Source organism: Aotus nancymaae, unplaced genomic scaffold (assembly GCF_030222135.1).
Source record: "Aotus nancymaae isolate 86718 unplaced genomic scaffold, 86718_ANA_hifiasm-v0.15.2.pri h1tg000008l, whole genome shotgun sequence".
In the NCBI taxonomy this organism is placed as follows: domain Eukaryota; kingdom Metazoa; phylum Chordata; class Mammalia; order Primates; family Aotidae; genus Aotus; species Aotus nancymaae.
Window position 1 is genome coordinate 55060769 of NW_026988419.1, and position 22040 is coordinate 55082808.

The following is a 22040-nucleotide window of genomic DNA, read 5'->3' on the forward strand; positions in this document are numbered from 1 at the left end:
GGGCACTAAAAGAAGTAAAATATAGCTTTCCTAATTGTCATCTTAACTTTCAAAAAACCCTGAAACTTGGATGATAGATAATATGGTACAATATAATTTGCTAGGGGAAAAACTGTCTATAGTAGCACCACGTTCTTCCTCTGAATGGGAAAAGTTTGATCAAGAAGCAACATATTAGAAGCAAAATACTATTGAACCAGCTATCATCCCAGACTCCCACTATACACGTTAGCAACAGTGATAAACGCTGGCTTTCAGCAACTTTTGACTTTAAAAATCTAGCCAATTCAGTTTACTTTTTGATATCTGGTTTTTAATAGTCTTGTTCAAGTAAAAAGCTAGCTGCTAGCTGGACTGACCCTGTTCTGAAGAGACATGGAAGATTCATTATAGGCACACAACTGCTTAATGTGAAACTTACTGAAAAACAAAAATCACATTATCTTCCAGCTTCAGGCTTCATTTCCTAAAAAGCTGACGTGATTTATTTTTAGAACCAATCATTTGGAAGGTAATTCTGATTTGATGGAAGGTGATTCTGATTTGATGTATTCTGAGGTTAGTCTTAAAAACACAAGACCATCTTGAGTATTAACTATCTTTAATATTTTATAGAAGCTTAAAACACCCAAATATTTATCCTTTATATGAATAAACAAAAGTCCCATGAATTACAATGTGCAGAACACTATATAAAAGAATTCCCATAAAAATTATATTGGGATATTTTTCATCAGTGGAGCAACTGCTGTAGCTTCCTTTGAACTGGACAGCATCTGCCTTAATGCATGTTCTTCTTATCTAAACTTAGTGTAAGTACAAATCACAGAAGAAATTAAAGTTTTCATCTTTAATGAAATGACTTTGGAAACAATATACATTTCCATGACACCAATACTACAGTTTTGGAGTCACAGTAAGATACACAGAATTACATCCGTAATTAATATGAATGCCAACATGTCAAGCAGTAATTTGTTACATGGCAAACAAAATCAAGAAAGCAACCATCAAACAAAAGAGACCCATAGCTTCAGACAAGGCAAATCCCAGGATAGCATATGAGAACAGCTGCTGCTTCAGTGAAGGGTTTCTAAAAGAGACCACATACGACTGTTACTTTGAAGTATTAGTTTCAACATGTTTGGTAAATGTTAAAGAATCAGATTACTAGTGTGGGGATTTTTGTAAACTGAAAAGTCTGCTGAAAGATTATTTGCCTAGGTCTCTCTCACACTCTGTTCTTCTCAATCCTGATAATACAGCATAAAGGTAGGGAGCTGTCACACATTTTGACGGCTTCTGACATTCTTATTCCTCTGAAAGTATGTTCTATACCTTTTAAGATCTGACAGTTTAGGTGTTAAATAAATTGATCCTTTTAAGGAATGTGCTCTAATAATTATATTCCCAATATAGCTTAACAATTAGGAATGCAGACTCAAGTCAGACTTAGTTAAAATTCATTTTCTGACATTTACTAGCTATGACCTGGGCAAGTAATGTAACCTCTGTGTCTCTAGTCCTTCCTAGGTGTTACTCTAGTAACACTGCAAATGGTGTTATGAGAATAAAGTGAGATACTGCATACAAAGCCCTTTAAATATAATGCAAGATACAGAGTAAGCACTTAATGCAAACTATTTCAGTAGCTTTCTAAGTTTCCAATGATTTCAAGCATGCTCTTAAAAGAACTTATTTAGGGACAGAAATGATTACCTGGCATAACCAATGATAAGGCTGCCAAAGACTGTTCCAATACCAGCACCAGAACCAGCCACTCCTACTGTTGCAGCACCCGCACCAATAAATTTGGCAGCAGTATCAATGTCTCTGCTGATTGCACTGGTCTGAAACTCCCTTTGGATTAGCTGAGATACACCATTCTGGGCCCCATTAAATACCGTAGAGCCCTAGAAAACAGAAAATAAAGGTAAAGGTCGTATCAGTGATCACAGGTAGCTATTTTAATTAAGTACCATACTGTCAAAATAACTACTTCTCTATTTTGCCAATCCAGGCTAATTTTTAAATTTTTTGTAGAAACAGGATCTTACTATGTTACCCAGGCTAATCTTGAACTCCTGAGCTCAAGCAGTCCTCCTGCCTTGGCCTCCCATAGTGCTAGGAACACAGGTGTGAGCCACTGCATCCAGCCCAAGAAAGTAGATTTTTCAGTAACTATAGCTATTATAATTTTAAATATAGGCAACTTAAATCAATAGACTTATAAATACTACAGTATTTCTTGGCCAAGTTTTGGATAGAGAAATTTCTCTATTTGGCTCATCTAGTTTTTTGGATAAAAGAGTGGAAAAGAATTGCCCTAAAACTCATTAATAAAGTTTTTTTCCTTCACTCTAATCAAAACCCTTACTTGGTAGTGTTACCTAATTTCAATTATTGCTGCTATTACCTCTCCATTTCTAGTCTCTGGTCGAGATAACACTGATGCAGAAATTGGTCTGTATGCAACTCTGGATCCAGCTCGGATCTATTAATGAAAAAAAAAAAAAGATTCCAGTATTAAGAAAGAATACAGGTAAGACTTCAAAGACTTTTCAGGTACTACGAATTCTAAAAAAATCAAGCAGTAAAAATGAATCAGAGACTTCTGTATTGACTCTTCGCTGTTTGGTCATTTTTAATACATGAAGAAATTTTAATAAAGTTTCATGCTAATGAAATTGTAAAGCTTGCTACCCTGAATAAAATTTCTAATAACAGTTACAAAAAGATTAAGAACCGCTTTTGATATTTCCATTATTGTAGTCCCATAATTCAAGTCAGAAAAAAGCAATAAATACCACACGTTCTCTGGCAAGTTTAAGTGGACCCAACAAGTACATTAGGAGTGTCACTATAAATGTTTATCATTCAAAATAGCCCAGCAGTTAATACGACCCCTGACCATTTCCAAGATATTTCTATATGATCATTAATCACAAATTTTTTTAAAGGAATTTAAGCAATTCTACATCAGTTTAAGTATAATCTCTGAAATATCTGACCATAAGGACATATTCCGGTCCAACTTCTCTGCCCTTGAGTGTCCACTAAACTAAGGTCACAGAAAAATCCCTTCAGAACCAAGACCTGATTCTCGAAGACAAATCCTCCAGATTTAGGCTTCACTTAAAGCCTGCAAAACTGTTATGAAAGTCATACTCAGGAAGCAGCAAGAAAGACTTTGGGCTCGTTCCCCCACCATCTTCCTCCACCCCCACACGGAAAGGCAGTCCCTCCCTCTGCAGGAACGAGTTTGACCTACAGACAGGCATTGGAAAGCGCTGCTGCGGTGAAATAGGCCTCAGCGGCCCCCTACATCCTCTGCAGTACCCCAACCTTCGCGTCGACCCCAATCCAACAGAGAGGTTGAGGAGGCGGAGGAAAGAGTCGCTCCGGGCCTAGGGACAGGAGGGTTTGACCTACACCCAGAGAAGCCTGACAGGCCTCGGCTGCTCTCCATCGCCCTTGTGGCGAGGAGAGGGCTGAGATGCCGTAAGATTAAGAGGAAAGGAAGAAAAGGGAAATGGGTTAATGGGTGAGGAGAGAGTCGTTCCCGAGCGGGCGGTGTGCCCCGCCCGAAGATTGCCCCATTCAACAATGTGAACGCTCCAGGCCAAGAGGCCCAGCCAGACCTCAGTCCCCCGGCCCTGCCTGGACTACGCACCAGAGCGGGGGTGCAGGCGAGCTTGGCGCAGGCGAACATCTTACAGTCTTCTGGACCACGCGGCTGGAGGTCTTGAATGACACGCTACGTGGGCTCCTCTCCCGCTTCCTCTCTGCGGAGGTAAAAAGACTTAAGGTCAAGTGCCCTCCAGGGGCCTGTCCTTCCCACCGAGGCCCCGCGGGCTCCTGTGCACGCCGTCAGCTTGGGCCCCGTGCCCAGTGAGGCGCTGGCACAATGAATGGGTCCCTATTGGGCGCTGCTCCGCCCTGGCCAGGCCGAGCTCACTCTGTCCTCCACTTACCTTCCCAAGAGGTGACGGCGGCACCGGGTGCGGCAGAGGTCGAAGGAATGGGGCTTAGCGCGCAGGCGCGGTCTGGCTCTTATTCGCGCCGCAGCACCCGGATGAAGAAGGCGGGGTTTCGAGTACAGCAAGGAAGACACTCAAGGTCATTTTGTAACAACTTTATTGGCAACTAGCCGGGAAGGACAACGACAACCACCTGGTGATGGGGCAGGCAGAGAGTGGTAAGAGAGAGACAAAATGAAAACTAGACTAACCCGGCAGAGAGGACTAAACAGATTAACTTTTGATCTAAGTTGGCTGCAGGATAGTGGGCCTTTTTCTTCACGTTGACACCTTGTAAGATTTGGCCTTTTATCAGTTGCTACTTCTCGGTAGTAGAGTGGCATCTTTGCTGGTCATTCTCTTCCTCTGTGAAATAGGACTGTGGCTGGGGGGAAGAAAGAAGGGTCATTCACTACTTAACAAGAAACTAAGGTCCCCAGCAAAGTGAAGATATTTATTTCAAGGAACCTGGAAAATGGTTCCAGAAGTATGGCAAATCCTTCAGGTGAAAGAGGGCCTGATCTAGAAGTACTGGTAGAGCCTTAGCAAATGAGTAGATCTAAGAGCTTTGTCACCTGGAGCACAAAATTGCCTCTGGGTAAAGTGAGGGTGCTCAACTTTTCCAGCTCTAGGATTGGAAGAATTAAGGGATTTAAATATATTTTATGTAGGACTTGAGACTAAAAAAAGTCTTGAGTATTTTCAAAACCTACTCAAATTTAACATCTTGTTTTTGTTAACTTTGGACAAATTATTTTTTTCCAGAGGAACGCAGAAATATCTCAGAAAAATGGCTCTTACTGAACTTCTGGTCTTTTTAGATCCTTCAATTATGTAAATTTAATTTAGTAGTTATAACAAATGGCTACCAGAAGTGATATCAACATGTCAACATAAAAGATCAAACATCTAGTCAGATGCGGTGGCTCACGCCAGTAATCCCAGCACTTTGGGAGGCCGAGGCGGTCGGATCACCTGAGGTCGGGAGTTCGAGACCAGCCTGACAAACACGGAGAAACCCTGTCTCTACTAAAAATACAAAATTAGCCAGGTGTTAGGGGCACATGCTTGTAATCCCACTACTCCCGAGGCTGAGGCAGGAGAATCGCTTGAACCCAGGAGGCGGAGGTTGCCGTGAGCAGAGATTGCGCCATTGCACTTTAGCCCCTGGGCAACAAGAGCGAAACTCCGAAACTCCGTCTCAAATAAATAATTAAAAAAAAGAAAAGGTTTAAACATCTAGAATGCCCTGCTAAGAAGCTGGCTGGGGACTGAACTCCACCCCACTCTGCCTGGAGCCCTGGTATGAGACATCATCAACCTAGAGGATCAGCTTTTTACTCATTAGCACAAAGGTGCAATATTATCTAGCAGCAATCCTGGGGGGAAACCCTCAGAACTAACACTTAAAAATAAATAAGACTTTGTCACTAATCCAACTTCAAATGCAAATCGTTCAGAATTACAAAATGCTAATCATTTTAGGCTCAATCTTTAGCTGGAAAATAGAGATAATTCACATGTACAGTTCAAGAAGCTAGTCATACAGTTTTTCAAGTACTCAATTCTAACCTGAAGAACATGGTGTCCTGTGGTCTACAGTAGAATAAACAATAAGGCCTTGTACTTCAATAATAAATTCTCTAGGGGAAAAAATTATTCTAAGTGGATTTGTGTAAAGAGATGGTTTAAATGATGTTTCTATCTCTTCAGCACTAAATCAGTAGCAGTAACTATTGAGGAGGAAGCAAGAAAGAAGCCAAGATCTACAGTGGCTGATTCCAAGTTGCATGTGGACTAGTTTCTCATGGCAGGGAGAGACATAGGTTTGAAAATTCAGGTTAGTCTGTTCTGTTGAGGGGCCTGACCGTGGCTGACTCCATGGGGGTATTCTAGATAGATTAACTCAGACTTTGCTTGGTTTTGCATCCTAAGACTTGCATTATAGAAAGAGGGGAGTGAATTGGAGTAACACCAACCCATGTTGATTGAGGGTGGATATTTGCACTGAGGGAGTTTGAAGTAAAAAGGTACCTTCTGAGAAGACTAAAGTGAGGCCATAAAGATGAACAGGGACCTCCCTGAGAAGTATCTATTCCTTTCTGTGCTTTTTCATGAACAGTGGAGACAGTCACAGTAAGTTATGAGGCATCATAATTTGACAATATCTGATAAGACTGGGTGATGATGATAGCCTGAGTGATGATGGCATGTTCAAGATAGGACTTGGATAATAAAGGGAAGTATGACAGATCACTCCCAAATGTGCCCCTGTCCAGAAACCACCTGGACAGGAAAAAGGCCAGAGAAAGAGAACTGAGGCATCCAGCACATATGAGTGAGGCCTTCTTGGATCTCTATCTCTCGTCAAGCCTTCCCAACACCATGAGGAACAGTGTTGTTCCTCATGGTGTTGTCATGAGGAGTGAGTCATCCCCAGTGAGCTCACTGTTATGGTGAAGTATGGTTATATTGGCTAATTTGAAGTCATTGATGATCACACAGCTGGGAAAAATTGTTGTGAACCTCACAGGCAGGCTAAACAAGTGTGGAGTAATCAACCCCATATTTGATGTACAACTCAAACATCTAGAAAAATGGCAGAATAATCTGCTTCTATCCTGCCAGTTTGGTTTTATTGTACTGACAACCTCAGTTGGCATCATGGACCATGAAGAAGCAAGAAGAAATCACACAGGAGGGAAAATCCTGGGGTTCTTTTTTAGAAATGTAATACATATTTACAAATAAAATGCCTCATAGACTCTGGTGCTTAAAAAAAAAATACCAAAGGTTTTCATTTGAAGCTATGTTTTAGGATAGTTTATTATGAAGTGCTAATATATATTTAGTAATAGATAACTAAAACAGGAAACATTGTCTGCCAAATATTCACTACTTCTTTGAGATCCACGTGGAGGTAGCATCATCTCTTTTTTTTTTTTTTGAGACGAAGTCTTGCTCTGTCATCCAGGCTAGAGTGCAGTGGTGTGACCATAGCTCACTGCAGATTTGACTCTCTGGCTTCAAGTGATCCTCCCACCTCAGCCTTCTGAGTAGCTGGGACTACAGGCATGCACCACCATACCTGCTAATAAAACTTTTTATAGAGCTAAGGTCTCCCTATAGAGCTATGTTGCCTAAGCAGGTCTCTGATGCCTAGGCTTAAGTGATCTGTCTCGGCCACCCAAAAAGTTGGGATTGTAGGAGTGAGCCTCCATGTCCATCCAGTAGCAGCATCTTAAAATGGGGAATTTCAATTTAAAATTCCAAGTGTAGCTCATAACTAACAAGATAGAAGGAAGCCCAGGTCTTGGTTACTAACTCCCTTTTCTTGAAGTATTGAGGTGGAGTAGGATTGTTGTCATTAACTTTAGTAAGGTAATTCTAACTGACAACGTGGAAAGATATATTATCTACTTTTGGACATTTTAGGCCAGGCGCGCTGGCTCAGGCCTGTACTCCCAACAATTTGGGAGGTCGAGGTGGGTGGATTGCTTGAGTTTAGGAATTTGAGACTAGTCTGGGCAACATAGTGAAACCCCATCTCTACAAAAAATACAAAAATTAGCTGGGCCTGATGGCGTACACTTGTAGTCCCAGCTACCTGGGAGGCTGGGGTGGGAAGATCTCTTGAGCCCGGGAGGTGGAGGTTATAGTGAGACAAGATTACACCACTGCACTCCAGCCTAGGCGATGGAAATGAAATCCTGTCTTTAAGAAAAAAAAAAAAAAAAAAAATTGGCCAGCCGTGGTGGCTCAAACCTGTAATCCCAGCACTTTGGGAGGCCGAGGTGGGCAGATCACCAGGTCAAGAGATCGAGACCATCCTGGCCAACATGGTGAAACCCTGTCTCTACTAAAAATACAAAAATTAGCTGGGTGTGGTGGCGTGTGCCTGTAGTCCCAGCTACTCAGGAGGCTGAGGCAGGAGAATTGCTTGAACCCGGGAGGCGGAGGTTGCAGTGAGCCAAGATTGTGCCACTGCACTCCAGCCTGGTGCCTGGCAACAGAGTGAGACTCTGTCTCAAAAAAAAAAAAAAAAAATTAATGCCTGCAAAAGTTTCACCAGCCTTCTCATGCTGGTGTAAATTTAAAAAATAGTTGAAATGAAAATCAGAAATATAAGTTTAAAATCTTCTGGGCTCTGTTACTATATTTCATTTTTCTTATAAAAGTTTTTACATCTTATTATTGGCTTTAATTTGTTATCAACTTCTCTGAATAAAAAAAAAAACCTCTGAACTTGCACTAATTTTATAGGACATTCAATTGAGGTTAGCTCAAATAAACACTATGCCCTTTCTTTGAGCATCGTGAGGACACAGGGAACAGGTAAGAGTTTGAGATGTAATTGGGATATTGGACTGACATATATAAAAAAATAGAGAAAAATACAAATTAGTACATGTTCCAGGACAAAGTTGTATGATGCACTAAGGGAAATAGCTTTAGAAAAGAAATTGACCTGGTCAGAAAGTACCTTACTGAAGAGAAACTTGAGCTAGGACTTGAAAGATGGAATTATTTGGATAGAAAAGATTTCTAGGTATCTCTTAAATAGACCCTAACACTCCCAGATCTACTAACTGCCTACACTGCTAATCAATTTCTAGTATAGAAAATTTTGTCCTTAAACTTCATTTTTGACTATTTTACAAATTATTTAACTATTTTAATGACATCTAGTATATTGGACTAGAGTATTTAGTAAATGGGCCACATATAATTTAGTAAGAAACTAAAAGTAAATGTATCTCTCCATGTCCTCTTCAGTTACATGAAACAATATCCTAATAAAATAAATTTTATTCTGTCCTTCTTTTCTACTAAGATATTTTAGTTATTGAAGAAAAAACAATTGTGTGTCATAGTGTATAATTAATATAAAAAGACTACTTACATGAAAAGAAAATGAACAAGTATATGGAAATGAAATCAAATCCCTTTGCTAACTCTTGCCTATCTCAAATGTAAGTAATTTCCTAATTTTTCAATTTGTGGCAGATACAGCTAGTTACCTATCCAACATTTATTCTCTCCTTTTTTCTTACTTTCAAAGATCTGTTCCCAGTTTAAAAAAAAAATGCTGAGCTTCTCACATTCCCTTATGATTAGGAATGGTCAATGACATGTGAGTTAAAGTTACTTGGTGATGCCCCCAAGAATGTGCAGAAAAGGGATAGATTCAAATGGATCATTCTTTCTTTTCCATTACCTCCCTTTTTTTCCTGCCTGGAACACAGATCTAATGTCTGAACAGGGGCGCAGCAATATTGCGACCACAAGAACAGAAGTCACATGTTTAGGATGGAGAATCTGGAAAGTAGGAGCCTGAATTTTTCCCTTTTTTTTTCCCTTTTTTTTGGAGTAAGCAGCCCTTAACTGCCTATTTATGGAGTTCATGTCACATGAAAAAAAAAAATCTCTATTTGGTTAAGTCAATGAGGCCAGTTTCTGTTATATGCAGCTAAACACAATCCTAACTAATAAATAATTTTACAGACTTACATCTCTGAAGATCTTTGGCCTTTGGGCTGTAATTACAGCTGAAGTGTGCTTTCTCCCCCCAAATTTACATTAATTTACTTCTGTCTTTTCCTCCTTATTTGATGGTATGTCTGGGACCAATCAGGAGATAAAAAACATACCTGTAATTTGAACAGGGAAAATTTAACATAAAAAATTATTAACCAGTGAAAGATGCCTAAAAGGTATACAGTGGACTCTAAGGGGTCCAGTAGTAGTCCTGTAGACACAACTACTAACCTTGGCTGAAGAAGAGCGTACAACAAGAAAGAAACTGAGAAATTTAGAGGAGCATTTGTGGCTGCCACAGGAATGTGCAGTCCACTTGTGCTGAAGCAACTTGCTGGAGGATTGGGCCATAACTGAGTGGTGAGGACTGCTGAGGTGAATACTCCCAGGCCTCTCCTGCAAACCAGTCCACTGGCTCCACACAAAAAAGTCTACCAGAAGAAGAATGTCACGTCCTTTCCTCCTGCTCTGGCTTCTCAGTGTCTCTCCATCACCCTCTATTGGCAGAACCTATCACTTTACCACTGCCAAAGCAGAAATGCTTTCAGGGTACAGCTCCAGAATAACAAAGCAAGGCAAAAAAGGGTGGATATGTAGCTGAGAAGTCATAAGTTAATAACTAGCACAGATAGTAACATTCCCAAGGGCAGGGATTATGTCTAATGCATGCTATGTCTTTCATGGCACCTAACAGAGTGTTAAACATAGTAGTCACTCAATAAATATTTGCTCGATAATAAATAGTATAAATGAAGTAATTGGCAATACTTTTATTTTTTATTTTTAATTTATGTGGGTACATAGTAAGTGTATATATTTATGAGTACATGAGATATTTTAGAATAGGCATGCAATGCGTAATAATCACATCATGGGTAATTGGCTACCCATCCCCTCAAGCATTTATCCTTTGTGTTGCAAACAATCCTATTATACCTGTTTAGCTATTTTAAAATGTACAATTAAATTATTATTGACTATAGTCACCCTGTTGTGCTATTAAATACTCGGTCTTATTCATTCTGTTTATTTTTTGTACCCATTAACCATTCCCCCTTCTTTCCTACCCACACTCCCTACTACCCTTCCTGTCCTCTGGTAACCATCCTTTCATTCTCTATCTCCATGAGTTCAGTGTTTTGATTTTTTTATTCCACAAGTAAGTGAGAACATGCGCTGTCTATCCTTTTGTGCCTGGCTTATTTCATTTGACATAATGACCTCCAGTTCCATCCATGTTGTTGCAAATGTCAGAATTTCATTTTTTGTTATAGCTGAATAGTACTTCATTGGGTACAAGTACCACATTTTCTTCATCCATTCATCTGCTAATAGACACTTAGAGGCTGCTTCCAAATTTTGGCTGTTGTGTGAATAGTGCTGCAGTAAACATGGGAGTGTATACATCTCTTTGAAATACTGATTTCTTTTTTTGCGGGTATATACCCAGCAGTTTGCTGGATCATATGGTGGTTCTATTTTTAGTTTTTTGAGGAACCTCCAAACTCTTCTCCATAGTGGTTCTTCTCCATAATTTACATTCCCACCAACAGTGTACAAGGGTTCCCTTTTCTCCATATTCTTGCCAGCATTTTTTATTGCCTGTTTTATGGATAAAAGCCATTTTAACTGGGGTGAGATGATATCTCATTGTAGTTTTGATTTGCATTTCTCTGATGATGAATGATATTTAGCATCTTTTCATATAGGTTTCAAACAGGTTTCATATATAAACCTGCTTGTCATTTGTATATCTTCTTTTGAGAAATGTCTATTGAAATCTTTGGCCCATTTTAAAATCAGATTATTATATTTTTTCCTACAAAGTTGTTTGACTTTCTTATATATCCTGGTTATTAATCTCTTGTCAGATGGGTAGTTTGCAAATATTTTCTCTCATCCTGTGGGTTGTCTCTTCACTTTGTTTCCTTTGCTGTGCAGAAGCTTTTTAACTTGATGTGATTCCATTTGTCCATTTTTGCTTTTGTTGCCTATGCTTATGGGGTATTACTTAAGAAATTTTTGCCCAGACCAATGTCCTAGAGAATTTTCCCAATATTTTCTTGTAGTACTTTCATAGTTTGACATCTTAGATTTAAGTCTTTAATCCATTTTGATTTGTGAGAGAAAAAGCTCAATTTCAGTCTTCTGTATATGGATATCCAGGTTTTTTCCAGCACCATTATTATTATTCTCTTTTAGCTAAGATGTGTGTCTCTTGAGACAAATTAGGATGACCTCTAGTATTTCTTTCGTATACTGCAAAATTCAGAGAACCCAAGGGATAGTTTAAATTTTGTGGTATGAGTTTAAAATACTTGGACATTTCTGTGTCTATGAAGGATTCTGTGTTTATCCTTTCATGTGCCTAAAGAATTCATTAAAAAGCCCAAAACATTAAAGCCCTTTATGGATCCATTGCATGATCTAATAAATATTGGCAGGAATGGGACATAGGCTCAGGAAGAACTAGGCCCTAGGCTGAGTTGTGAGGTAGGCAATGTCTGTTTGTGGTCATCGTTTCACTTCTTTTGTCAATACCTTCAGTTCATTCCCAGGCCACTTACTCTCTCTTCAGACATCTGGAATCTTTATGGTGGCTCCTGATTACATAAGGCTTTTATGGTAGCACCTACTAAAACCATCTCTGTCTAGACCATGTATATCTCCTGAATTTTTACCCATGTAAAATCTTGATCTCTAAGTGCTTGTTTCAGCAGCATATATAACAACATTTTAATGATATAGAGAAGATTAGCATGACTCCTATGCAAGGATGACACACAAATTCATCAAATATTCTATATTTTTATAGTATGCTATCATTTATCTCAGAAGTGGAGAGAGATGTATGATTTTTTCTAAGAAGTGAAGAGAATTACAAATTTATTTCTTACATTTAAAAAACAGAAGGGTCATAGACACCTGTGGGAGAAGGAATAGGTCAGAGGGAATAAGAATAGAGGCTGGACTTCTTTGCATGTACTTGGCTTTGTAGATTTAAATTTGGAACCATGCAAACCATATGAAAATTACAATTTTTAAAAATTCCTAAAAATTAAAAATTAATGAAACAAATGAATTGAACTCCACATAGTTGGTAGCATAATTACACAGAGTAAATACAAAGAGTTTCTATTAAGGAGTAAAAAGTCCTTGCTCTGCTTCACACATACTGGCCTTCTTGCTCTTCCTCAAACATGTGAGCCACACTTCACCTCACAGAGCTGTACGTTTTGTTCCTTCAGCTTGTAATACGTTTTCCCTGGATATTCACTTGGCTCTCACTTTCACTTCTTTCAGGTCTTTGCTCAAATGTCACGTCTTAAGAGAGGCTTTCCCCGGCCGGGTGCGGTGGCTCACGCCTATAATCCCAGCACTTTGGGAGGCCGAGGCTGGCGGATCACGAGGTCAAGATATCGAGACCATCCTGGTCAACATGGTGAAACCCTGTCTCTACTAAAAATACAAAAATTAGCTGGGTATGGTGGCGCACGCCTGTAGTCCCAGTTACTCGGGAGGCTGAGGCAGGAGAATTGCTTGAATCCAGGAGGCGGAGGTTGCGGTGAGCCGAGATCGCGCCATTGCACTCCAGCCTGGGTAACAAGAGCGAAACTCCGTCTTAAAAAAAAAAAAAAAAAAAAAAAGAGAGGCTTTCCCCAAATCCTTTACTTATCTTTATATTTCTTCAGAGCTCTTCTTGCTACCTGGCATCATGTATTTATCATTTGTTTGTTTGGCTCTTGTATTGGACTGTAAATCTATGAGGACAGAAACTTTGTTTTTTTCTTTCTTTTGTTTTTTTAAGGATGGAGTCTTGCTCTGTTGCCCAGGCTGGAGTGAAAAGGTGCGATCTGGGCTCACTGCAACCTCCGCTTCCCTGGTTCAAGCGATTCTCCTGCCTTAGCCTTGGGAGTAACAGGGGACTACAGGCGCCCACCACCATGCCCAGCTAATTTTTGTATTTTTAGTAGAGATGAGGTTTCACTGTATTAGCCAACATGGTCTCGATCTCCTGACCTTGTGATCCGCCTGCCTTGGCCTCCCAAAGTGTTGGGATTACAGGCATGAGCCACCAAGACAGCCCCCCTCTCCCCCTTTTTTTTTTTTTTTTTTTTTAGGACGGAGTCTTGCTCTGTTGCCCAGGCTGGAGTGCAGTGACACGATCTTGGCTCACTGCAACCTCTGCCTCTCAGGTTTAAGCCGTTCTCATGCCTCAGCCTCCAGAGTAGCTGGGATTACAGACATGTGTCACCACGTCTGGCTACTTTTTTTTTTTTTCTTTTTTTTTTGAGACGGAGTTTCGCTCTTGTTACCCAGGCTGGAGTGCAATGGCGCGATCTCGGCTCACTGCAACCTCTGCCTCCTGGGTTCAGGCAATTCTCCTGCCTCAGCCTCCTGAGTAGCTGGGATTACAGGTACACACCACTGTGCCCAGCTAATTTTTTGTATTTTTAGTAGAGACGGGGTTTCACCATGTTGATCAGGATGGTCTCGATCTCACGACCTCGTGATCCACCCACCTCGGCCCCCCAAAGTGCTGGGATTACAGGCGTGAGCCACGTGTTCCGGCCCGACTTTGTTTTTTTCATTGCTGTGTTCACACAGTCTAGAACATGCTTAGCCCATTAAGAGGCACTCAATGAATGTTTGAGAAATGAGGTTGGAGAACGAAAGGATAAACTGTTAACTTTTTCTCTATACATCTCTGTACTTATTTGATATGTTATAATAAGCATGAATTACTTTAACAATTAAAAAAGTGTTAGGAATGTTTTAATATTTCACAATAATTGATAAAATATTTCCTCCGTGTGCTTGCATTAATTAAACCAAAGGGAAGCGTGGCTAAATGTTGAATTTCAGTTCTTGGTGACAGGCTTGGGTGTACTTTCAGTCTATAGCCCTAACCGGCACTCTTCAAATTATATTCTAACCCTATCTATGGCTCGGCTATCCTTGTTTTAAAGCAGTGTGTGTGTGTGTGTGTGTGTGTGTGTGTGTGTGTATGTGTGTAGGGGCTGTGTGTGTGTGGAGTGTGTGTAACTTTCTATCTATATATTGGCTATAGTGCCTTTTTTCTTTTTTTGTTTTCGAGAAGGAGTCTTATTCTGTTACTCTGTCACCCAGGCTGGAGTGCAGTGGCACGATTTCCACTCACCGCAGTGTCCGGACTCCCAGATGAAGCAATTCTCCTGCCTCAGCCTCCTGAGTAGCTGGGATTACAGTCACGCATCACCACGCCCGGCTAATTTTTGTATTTTTAATAGAGACAGGGTTTCACCATGTTGGTCAGGCTGGTCTCAAATTCCTGACCTCGTGATCTGCCCACCTTGGCCTCCCAAAATCAGGCCTCTAGTTTCTTATATGTGATAGGAAGACATTATGTGAATTTTGGCTATTTTTTAATAAAATCAGTTGCAAGTGTAAATCCTCATTCTCCTTCAAGAAGTTAAATTCATCTATATTTAGTGGACCCAGATATTCAAATTTTGGTTAAGAGATAAGAAATTTCACAACAGTAACAAAATATTTAAAAGCACTTTTACTTATCAAAATTTTCTGTTACTGTAGTCCCAGTGAGGTCTGTAAAGGTCATATTCCTAGTCAATTCCTTATATCAATTACAGAATTCTAGGGTTTGCATGTGGTACAAGTGCACCATGCTGAGTATGCTTCGTTTTCTCTCCATTTTTGGATCGTGTCCTGATGGAGGAATAACATAGTTACACAGAGCTAATCATACTTTTCTTGGCTGCCTTTTTCCATTACTGATTTAAATCAATTATTCCATTAGATGAATAGTCTCAGACTTTTCCTTGCCCATCTTGCCCTTCTAAAAATTTCTGATCTCTAGACTTTGAAAATTGGGTTAGTTTCCTATGTCAGGTCCCCAAGCCAGGGAACTTGACTTAAAGTAGTGATGCCTATATAATAATTTTAGGTGAAATATGATGTTCAGAGGCAAAACATCAAGGAAACACATTCTACAAAATGGGGTCTGTAAGTGGGAGCATCAGGATTTGCTTATGGATTGAATTAGATTGCTTGCTAAAATTGCTTTCATTGATTTGAACTAGAAGATAGCTAAGTAAAAGATGCATGTTTTAAATTAAAAACTTGTATTTGAACTTGAAGTAGAAAACATGGTTGGAGGAACACCCATGATCAATAACTACAGAAAAACAAAGCGGAGAACATAGTAGTTAAAAGCTTTAGTATTTAATTTAGAAGGCCCTATCCCTCATGTTGCCCAGGCTGGTCTGGAACTCCTAGGCTCAAGTGATCTGCCCACCTTGGCCTCCCAAAGTGTAGGGATTACAGGCATGAGCCACTGCGCCTGGCCTCCAGCTGCCCTTCTTGACCTTTTAAGGGAATCCTCTGAACTTGTTCTACCTCAATGGAGATAAACAGATCCCCTATGAGAGCATAGCCTTAAAGAACCAGTAAAACTTTTTTAAGGCTTCTGTTCTATTTTAGCTTAGAAAAAACTTCAAATCTTTTTAAAAAATTATGCAATGTTTGTATTACATTCTATTGTGTATCTGATTGAGATAATTTAAAATACTTTAAATTACCAATTAAATTACTAAATTTCCTTCCTATTATGCTCCAGTAAAACTGATACTCTAGGAGATAAGCCATGCTTTAGTATGGTTTTGCTCACATCCCATCCCACCATTGCCTACCTCAAGAGTGCAAGAACCTCAGGATTTAGGTGGAGGGATTTGTTGTCAGAATTTCTGCTTTCTATCTGATCATCCCATAGTCTCTGGCTAATAGAGGGTACATAATATACAACAATATAGGCAGAAGGTAAACAGTCCATCTTTCTGGAAACTACTAGACTATAGCAAACTGTGTATGAATCCTTTTCTTAAGATCCTAGCAATTTTAACTTCTCAAGAGTTAACCTTAGTCAAGTTTTCCCCTCACCCTATTTCCTCACTATTTTTTAACCTCTTGGCTCAGAACATCCAATTCATGCTTTTTTATACCACATTCTTATTTTGGGTCAGCATCAGCTAACATCTGATCACACAGCATGCTGAGAGCTCTGGGGAAAGAACTGGGAAAAGAGACCAGGTATAAGAAGTTCAGGGTAAACTCAGGGCCTAAAGTGATAACTGCTTTCCCCATGGAGAGACTGTGGCTTCTTTAGATAAATACTTTGGAGCACACTTTTGTAGGCAGAATGGTTCCCCACTACCACAAAAAAAATGTCCATGGCCTAATCCCCAGAACCTGTGAATGCGTTACTTCACATGGCCAAAGGGACTTTGCAGATGTGATTAAATTAAGGATTTTGAGGTAAGGCGATTAGCCTGGATTATCTGGATGGGCCTGATATAGTCACAAGGGCCATTATAAAGTTAAAGAGGGAGGCTGGAGGGCCAGAATCAGAGAAGGAGCTGTGATGACAGCAGAATTAGAGTGGTGCTGCATGAGGAAGACTCCACTAGCCATCACTGACTTTGAAGATATGGAAGGAGGCCACCAGCCAAGGAATGTGGGCAGCCTCCAGAATATGGAAATGTAGGGCAGTGGGTTCTCTGTGGAGCCTCCAGAAGGAATGCAGTGTTGGCAACACCTTGATTTTAGCCTGCTGGGACACATTTTAGACTTCTGACCTCCAGAAGTATAAAGTAATAAATTTGAGTTGTTTTAAGCCAACAAGTCTGCGGTAATTTGTTACAGCAGCAGTAGAAAACTAATACAGTAGTCAAACTTTTGTCTGCTTCTAGGCATGGGTCATTAATCTGGGAGGACAAACCAAGGAGAGGAGATGGAGCCTAGATTCTGGAATTCAGGCAGCTGAGGTGGACTTTGTTATATGGGATGGGTCATGTTAGTGCAGGGTCAGGGATATGAGCAGCAGGGCCATGCCCTGACAAAATGGTAACATGATCTGCAAAAGCACAGTAGGTATACTAGGCAGTGGGTTGGGTCATAGGACCAGGCTTATTCTGGGCACCCAAAATTTTGGAGAATAGGAAAAAAAAACACATACCCAAGAAATGGACAGAAGTGTACAAGAAGAGAAGGTTGATTATCTCTAGGCTGGTAGATACAGGAAGCTGATACATAATAGTGCTGCTAAAATGCTCTTAAGCATTAAAGCTACACACACACACAAAATTAAAGCATTAAAGCTACACAACACTTTATGAACTACACTGGCTGTTAAAAGAAGAGCTGGTGGGCTTGGTGGCCTGTGCCTTTAGGACCAGCTATTTCAAGGCTGAGGCGGGAGAATGGCTTGAACCTGGGAGGCGGAGGTTGGCGTGAGCCAAGATCACACCACTGCACTCCAGCCTGGTGATAGAGCAAGATTCTGTGTCAAGCAAAAAGAAAAAAAAAAGAAAAAGAAAAAAAAGAAAACCCTGCAGGAACAGGGAAGCTAGAGAAGAGTCATCAATGACAGAGTGTTGGCCAGAAAGGTAATAGAAAGAAGGCCAGGAAATGTGAGACAGTGTCAGTTCAATGATGGGTCAGTTTCACTGATAGCTTACCAGAGGGTAAAAGTTATGGGTTTCTAAATTCACACTTTTTTGACATTGTTGTTGTTTGTTTCTTTTGAGACGGAGTTTCTCTGTCACCCAGGCTGGAGTGTAATGGCGCGATCTCGGCTTACTGCAACCCACACCTCCCAGGTTCAAGAGATTCTCCTGCCTCAGCCTCCCCAGTAGCTGGGATTACAGGCACCCACCATCACACCTGGCTAACTTTTGTATTTTTAGTAGAGACGGGGTTTCACCATGTTGGCAAGGCTGGTCTTGAATTCCTGACCTCAGGAGATCCACCCACCTTGGCCTCCCAAAGACTTTTGATTGTATTGGGGTCCTGTCCGGTGTTACTGGGGAACAGGTCTAGATACATTCTTTTATTTTCTTCCCCCACTGAAACCATTCTATTTACACCAATATCTTACTGGTGTTAGTCTACTTTTATTTAATCTTATTTAATCTACTTGTCTTCATCTCGTCTCATTAGATTCTTTTGTCTCACTCATTCATTCAACAAGCATTTTATTTGTTTATTAAATACAATTGCTAAACTGCTTTCTTATTTATCTGATGAAAAACCTAGAATAAAATGTATACTAATTAATGTGAACTTAAAAGCCTTCTTTTTTTTTCTGTCCTTCCCTGACCCTGACCATTATTGAAACCCTCTGATCTGCCCAAAATGGTCCAGTTCCCATCCTCCAGACACCCATTGCATAACTTCTTTGTAACTCTGACTGCTTTGCTGTAGTAAAGTTCACAGAGATCTCTGAGTCTTCAGTTAGCTCCTTCATATATTAGCAAAATATAACCTACCCAAATACAGCTGAAGGTTAAAAATATAATAAACTGTGGGGAGTAGTACCAAGTCTTCTTTACTGTCTCTTTCTGCTATTGCTGCTGCCAAATTATCTGGACAAACAGCATTACCCTTGAGATCTGCTAATTCCTTCTCACACTCAGCTCTTCTGCCTCAGAGTTTTTATTTAATTTGGATCTCTATCCTGCCAAAATATTGACTCTTGGCCTACTTGTCCTGTGCTTTCACATCTGACCAACTTTCTCTTAAAACCAAGAGCAAAACAATCCTTATATAATTATATAAGAAATACATGAATATGAGCTCATAAGTAATCTAAACAATATGAATTATGTAGAGCAAAACCATAGCTCGTGCACAGCCTACTCTCCAGTATCGTTTTCCTTTCCAGAAGTAATCATTATTAACGGTTTAATATGTATCTTTTCAGATATTTTACTATGTTTTTATGTGGAAACATATAAATATGGTTTTAATTTTCTTAAATAAAAACTTACACTGTCTTTTCAATAGCGGTTCTAGGAAAACTGAATATCCACATGCAAAATTATGAAGTTGGACCCTTACCTTATACCATATGCAAAATAACTCAAAATGCACCAAAGATCTAAATGTAAGATCTAAAACTACAAAACTCTCAGAAGAAAACATAGGAGAAAATTTTCATGACATTACATTTGGTGATAATTTCTTGGATATAACACCAAAAGCATGACAACAACAAACAGATAACTGGAACTTAAGCAAAATTAAACCTTTCATACATGAAAGGGTACTCTTAAGAGAGTGAAAAGACAACACACAGAATGGTGAAAAATATTTATATATCTGATAAAGTACAAATATCCAGAATATGAAAAGAATTCTGACAACTCAACAAGAACCAAAATATTCCAATTTATAAATGGGCAAAGGCCTTGAATAGATGCTTCTCCAAACAAGATATATAAAATGGGCAATAAGCACATGAAAAGACCACATCACTAGTCACTAGGAAAATGCAAATCAAAGTCATAATGAAATACCACTTCATACCCATTAGGATGGCTGGTATTAAAAAAAAAAAGAAAAATAAGTGTTGGTGAGGAGGTGGAGAAACTAGTACCCTTGTTTGTTGCTGTTGGGAATGTAAAATGGCAGTCATTGTTTGAAAACAGCATTGTTTGAAAATTCTGTGTTTAACTTTCTAAGGAAAAGTTAAAAACAGAATTAACATATGATTCAGCATTTCCATTTCTAGATATAAACTCAAAAGAATTGAAAGCGGTGACCCAGACACATACTTGAACATCAATGTTCATGTACCATTATTTACAGTAACCAAAAGGTGGAAACAACCCACATGTTCATCAAAAAAATAAACAAAATATGGTATATACATGCAATAGAATATTATTCAGCCTTAAAAAGGAGTACAATTCTTATATATGTTACAACATGGATGAACTTTGAAAACATGCTAAGTGAAATATCCAGATTCAAAAGGATAAATAGTATATGATTCTACTCGTGTGGCATACTTAGGATTAGCAAATTCATAAAGACAGAAAGTAAAATAAGAGGTTCCCAGGGCCTGGGGCCAGAGGAAATTGGGAGTTATTGCTTAATGGCCACAGAGTTTCTGCTTGGTAAGATGAAAAGTTATCTTTCAAATGGATAGTGGTGATGTTTGTACAACATGTGAATGCATTTAATGCAACTGAACTGTACACTTAAAAATGGTTAAAATGGTAACTTTTATATTATGCATATTTTACCATAATAAAAAGTGTTTTTAAACTAATATATATTAGTGTTTCAATTTCAGTAAACACAGCACAGAGCTACCTCAATCAACCTTGATTTTTCAACTCATATATATTATTAGTATTTCAATTTCAGTAAACAGTTACCTTAATCTCTTAAAAATAATATTACAATTTTATAATGGAAATTAAAAACAAATTTCAAAAAAGGAAATAGTATAATAAATTCCCACATTCCCACCTGTCCCCCAGGGTCAGCACTTATCAACACATGGCCAATCTCGTGTCTTCTATTCTTCTTCTCCTCCACATCATTTCCTTACTACCTCATGTTGTTTTGGAAACACATTCCAGAAATCATGATATTTAAATTATAAATGTTTAAGTATGGTTTTCATAAAGACTCTTTTCTGAAAAACATAACCACAATACCATTATCACACCTTAAATATTTAACAATTTGTTAATATTATCAAATATCCAGCTAGTGTTAAGATATCTCTGATTGTCTAATAAGATCTGAATGAGTCTATAAATTATAATTAGTCATATGTCCTTTAAGTCTCTTTTAATCTCTAGATTCTCCCTTCCTCCTCTTTCAAATTTATTAGTTGAACAAATTAGATTTTTTGGCATGCAGTTTCCCACATTCTGGATTTTGCTAATTTTATCCTCATAATATTACTAAACATGTTCTTCTGGACCCTGTATATCCTGTAAATTAGTAGTTAGAGCTACAGGCTTGGTCTGATTTGGATTTTTGCTTTCTTCAAATGGTATTCACAGGTGATGTTGTGTACTTCCTATGTGCACCATTTAGGAGACCCATAACATTTGATTGTCTTTTTAGTGATGTTAAAATTAATCAGTGAGGTCAGTCTGATTTGTTTATTTTAATTCCTGTCAGCTTTTCACTTAGTGATTTTAGTGGCCATTAATGATTACTGTCTAGATCCATTATTTCATTGGAATTGAAAAATGACAGTATTCTTTTTCTATTATTTCTTCTTCATCTCTTAGCTGGAATTCTTTTACAAAGAATAGCTTTCCTTTATCAATGATTTTTGTTACCCTGTAATACAATTAGAACCAAAAAGCCAGAATAAATTGCTGAGTTTTTCCTTTTATTTACTAGTTTTCAGAATAATGAGTCATATATAATTTTAAACTATCAAGTAGTTAGTGCAGAGTGATTATCTCATAGAGTAAGATTAGATGATGTGTCCTTAAGGGAATTTTGATGATTTTCTGTCTTTGAAAGAAACCTGGACTAGGTTATCTCTAAGGTTCCTTTGAGCTCTTGTAGCTCATAATTTTTCTTGCTCATGAAAAACATTTATGTTTTAATTCTCAATTTTCAAAAAGAATTAGTTGTTATATTTCAATGTTATGTAGGGAGGAGGCATTCCTT

The 22040-nt window shown here is 38.9% G+C and overlaps 1 protein-coding gene, 1 long non-coding RNA gene and 1 other non-coding gene across 4 annotated transcripts in view; 2 read left to right on the forward strand and 1 right to left on the reverse strand.

The window, feature by feature from the left end:
• Window positions 1-584: 584 nt before the first annotated feature.
• ATP5MC3 (ATP synthase membrane subunit c locus 3) lies at window positions 585-4061 on the reverse strand. 2 transcript variants are annotated; one of them, XM_012471919.2, is made up of 5 exons: window positions 3975-4061; window positions 3674-3785; window positions 2417-2494; window positions 1720-1913; window positions 585-1093 (listed from the first exon to the last, which is right to left on the reverse strand). In XM_012471919.2, exons 2-5 carry the CDS (start codon window positions 3710-3712, stop codon window positions 979-981), a joined length of 426 nt encoding a protein of 141 aa, XP_012327342.1. In that variant the 5' UTR covers window positions 3713-3785; window positions 3975-4061; the 3' UTR covers window positions 585-978. The 2 variants fall into 2 exon arrangements, with proteins under 2 accessions (XP_012327342.1, XP_012327343.1); XM_012471920.3 differs by lacking the exon at window positions 3975-4061 and having other exon boundaries at window positions 3674-3960.
• Window positions 4003-22040, forward strand: part of LOC135273662 (uncharacterized) — a 98166-nt gene continuing 80128 nt past the window's right edge. Inside the window, exon 1 of the long non-coding RNA XR_010341454.1 lies at window positions 4003-4198. This is a non-coding gene — a long non-coding RNA (uncharacterized LOC135273662). The remainder of the gene's footprint in view (window positions 4199-22040) is intronic.
• Window positions 12262-12368, forward strand: LOC135273696 (U6 spliceosomal RNA). Its single transcript, XR_010341512.1, has one exon. It is a non-coding gene; the product is annotated as a U6 spliceosomal RNA (small nuclear RNA).

Coding starts and splice junctions, on each gene's coding strand:
- ATP5MC3 (XM_012471919.2), bottom strand. CDS start 3,712: ATGTTCGCCTGCGCCAAGCTCGCCTGCACCCCCGCTCTG. Junction 2,495..3,673: donor TCGCCTGCACCCCCGCTCTG/GTGCGTAGTCCA, acceptor TTTCATTAATAG/ATCCGAGCTGGATCCAGAGT. Junction 1,914..2,416: donor CAGAGACTAGAAATGGAGAG/GTAATAGCAGCA, acceptor TCTGTTTTCTAG/GGCTCTACGGTATTTAATGG.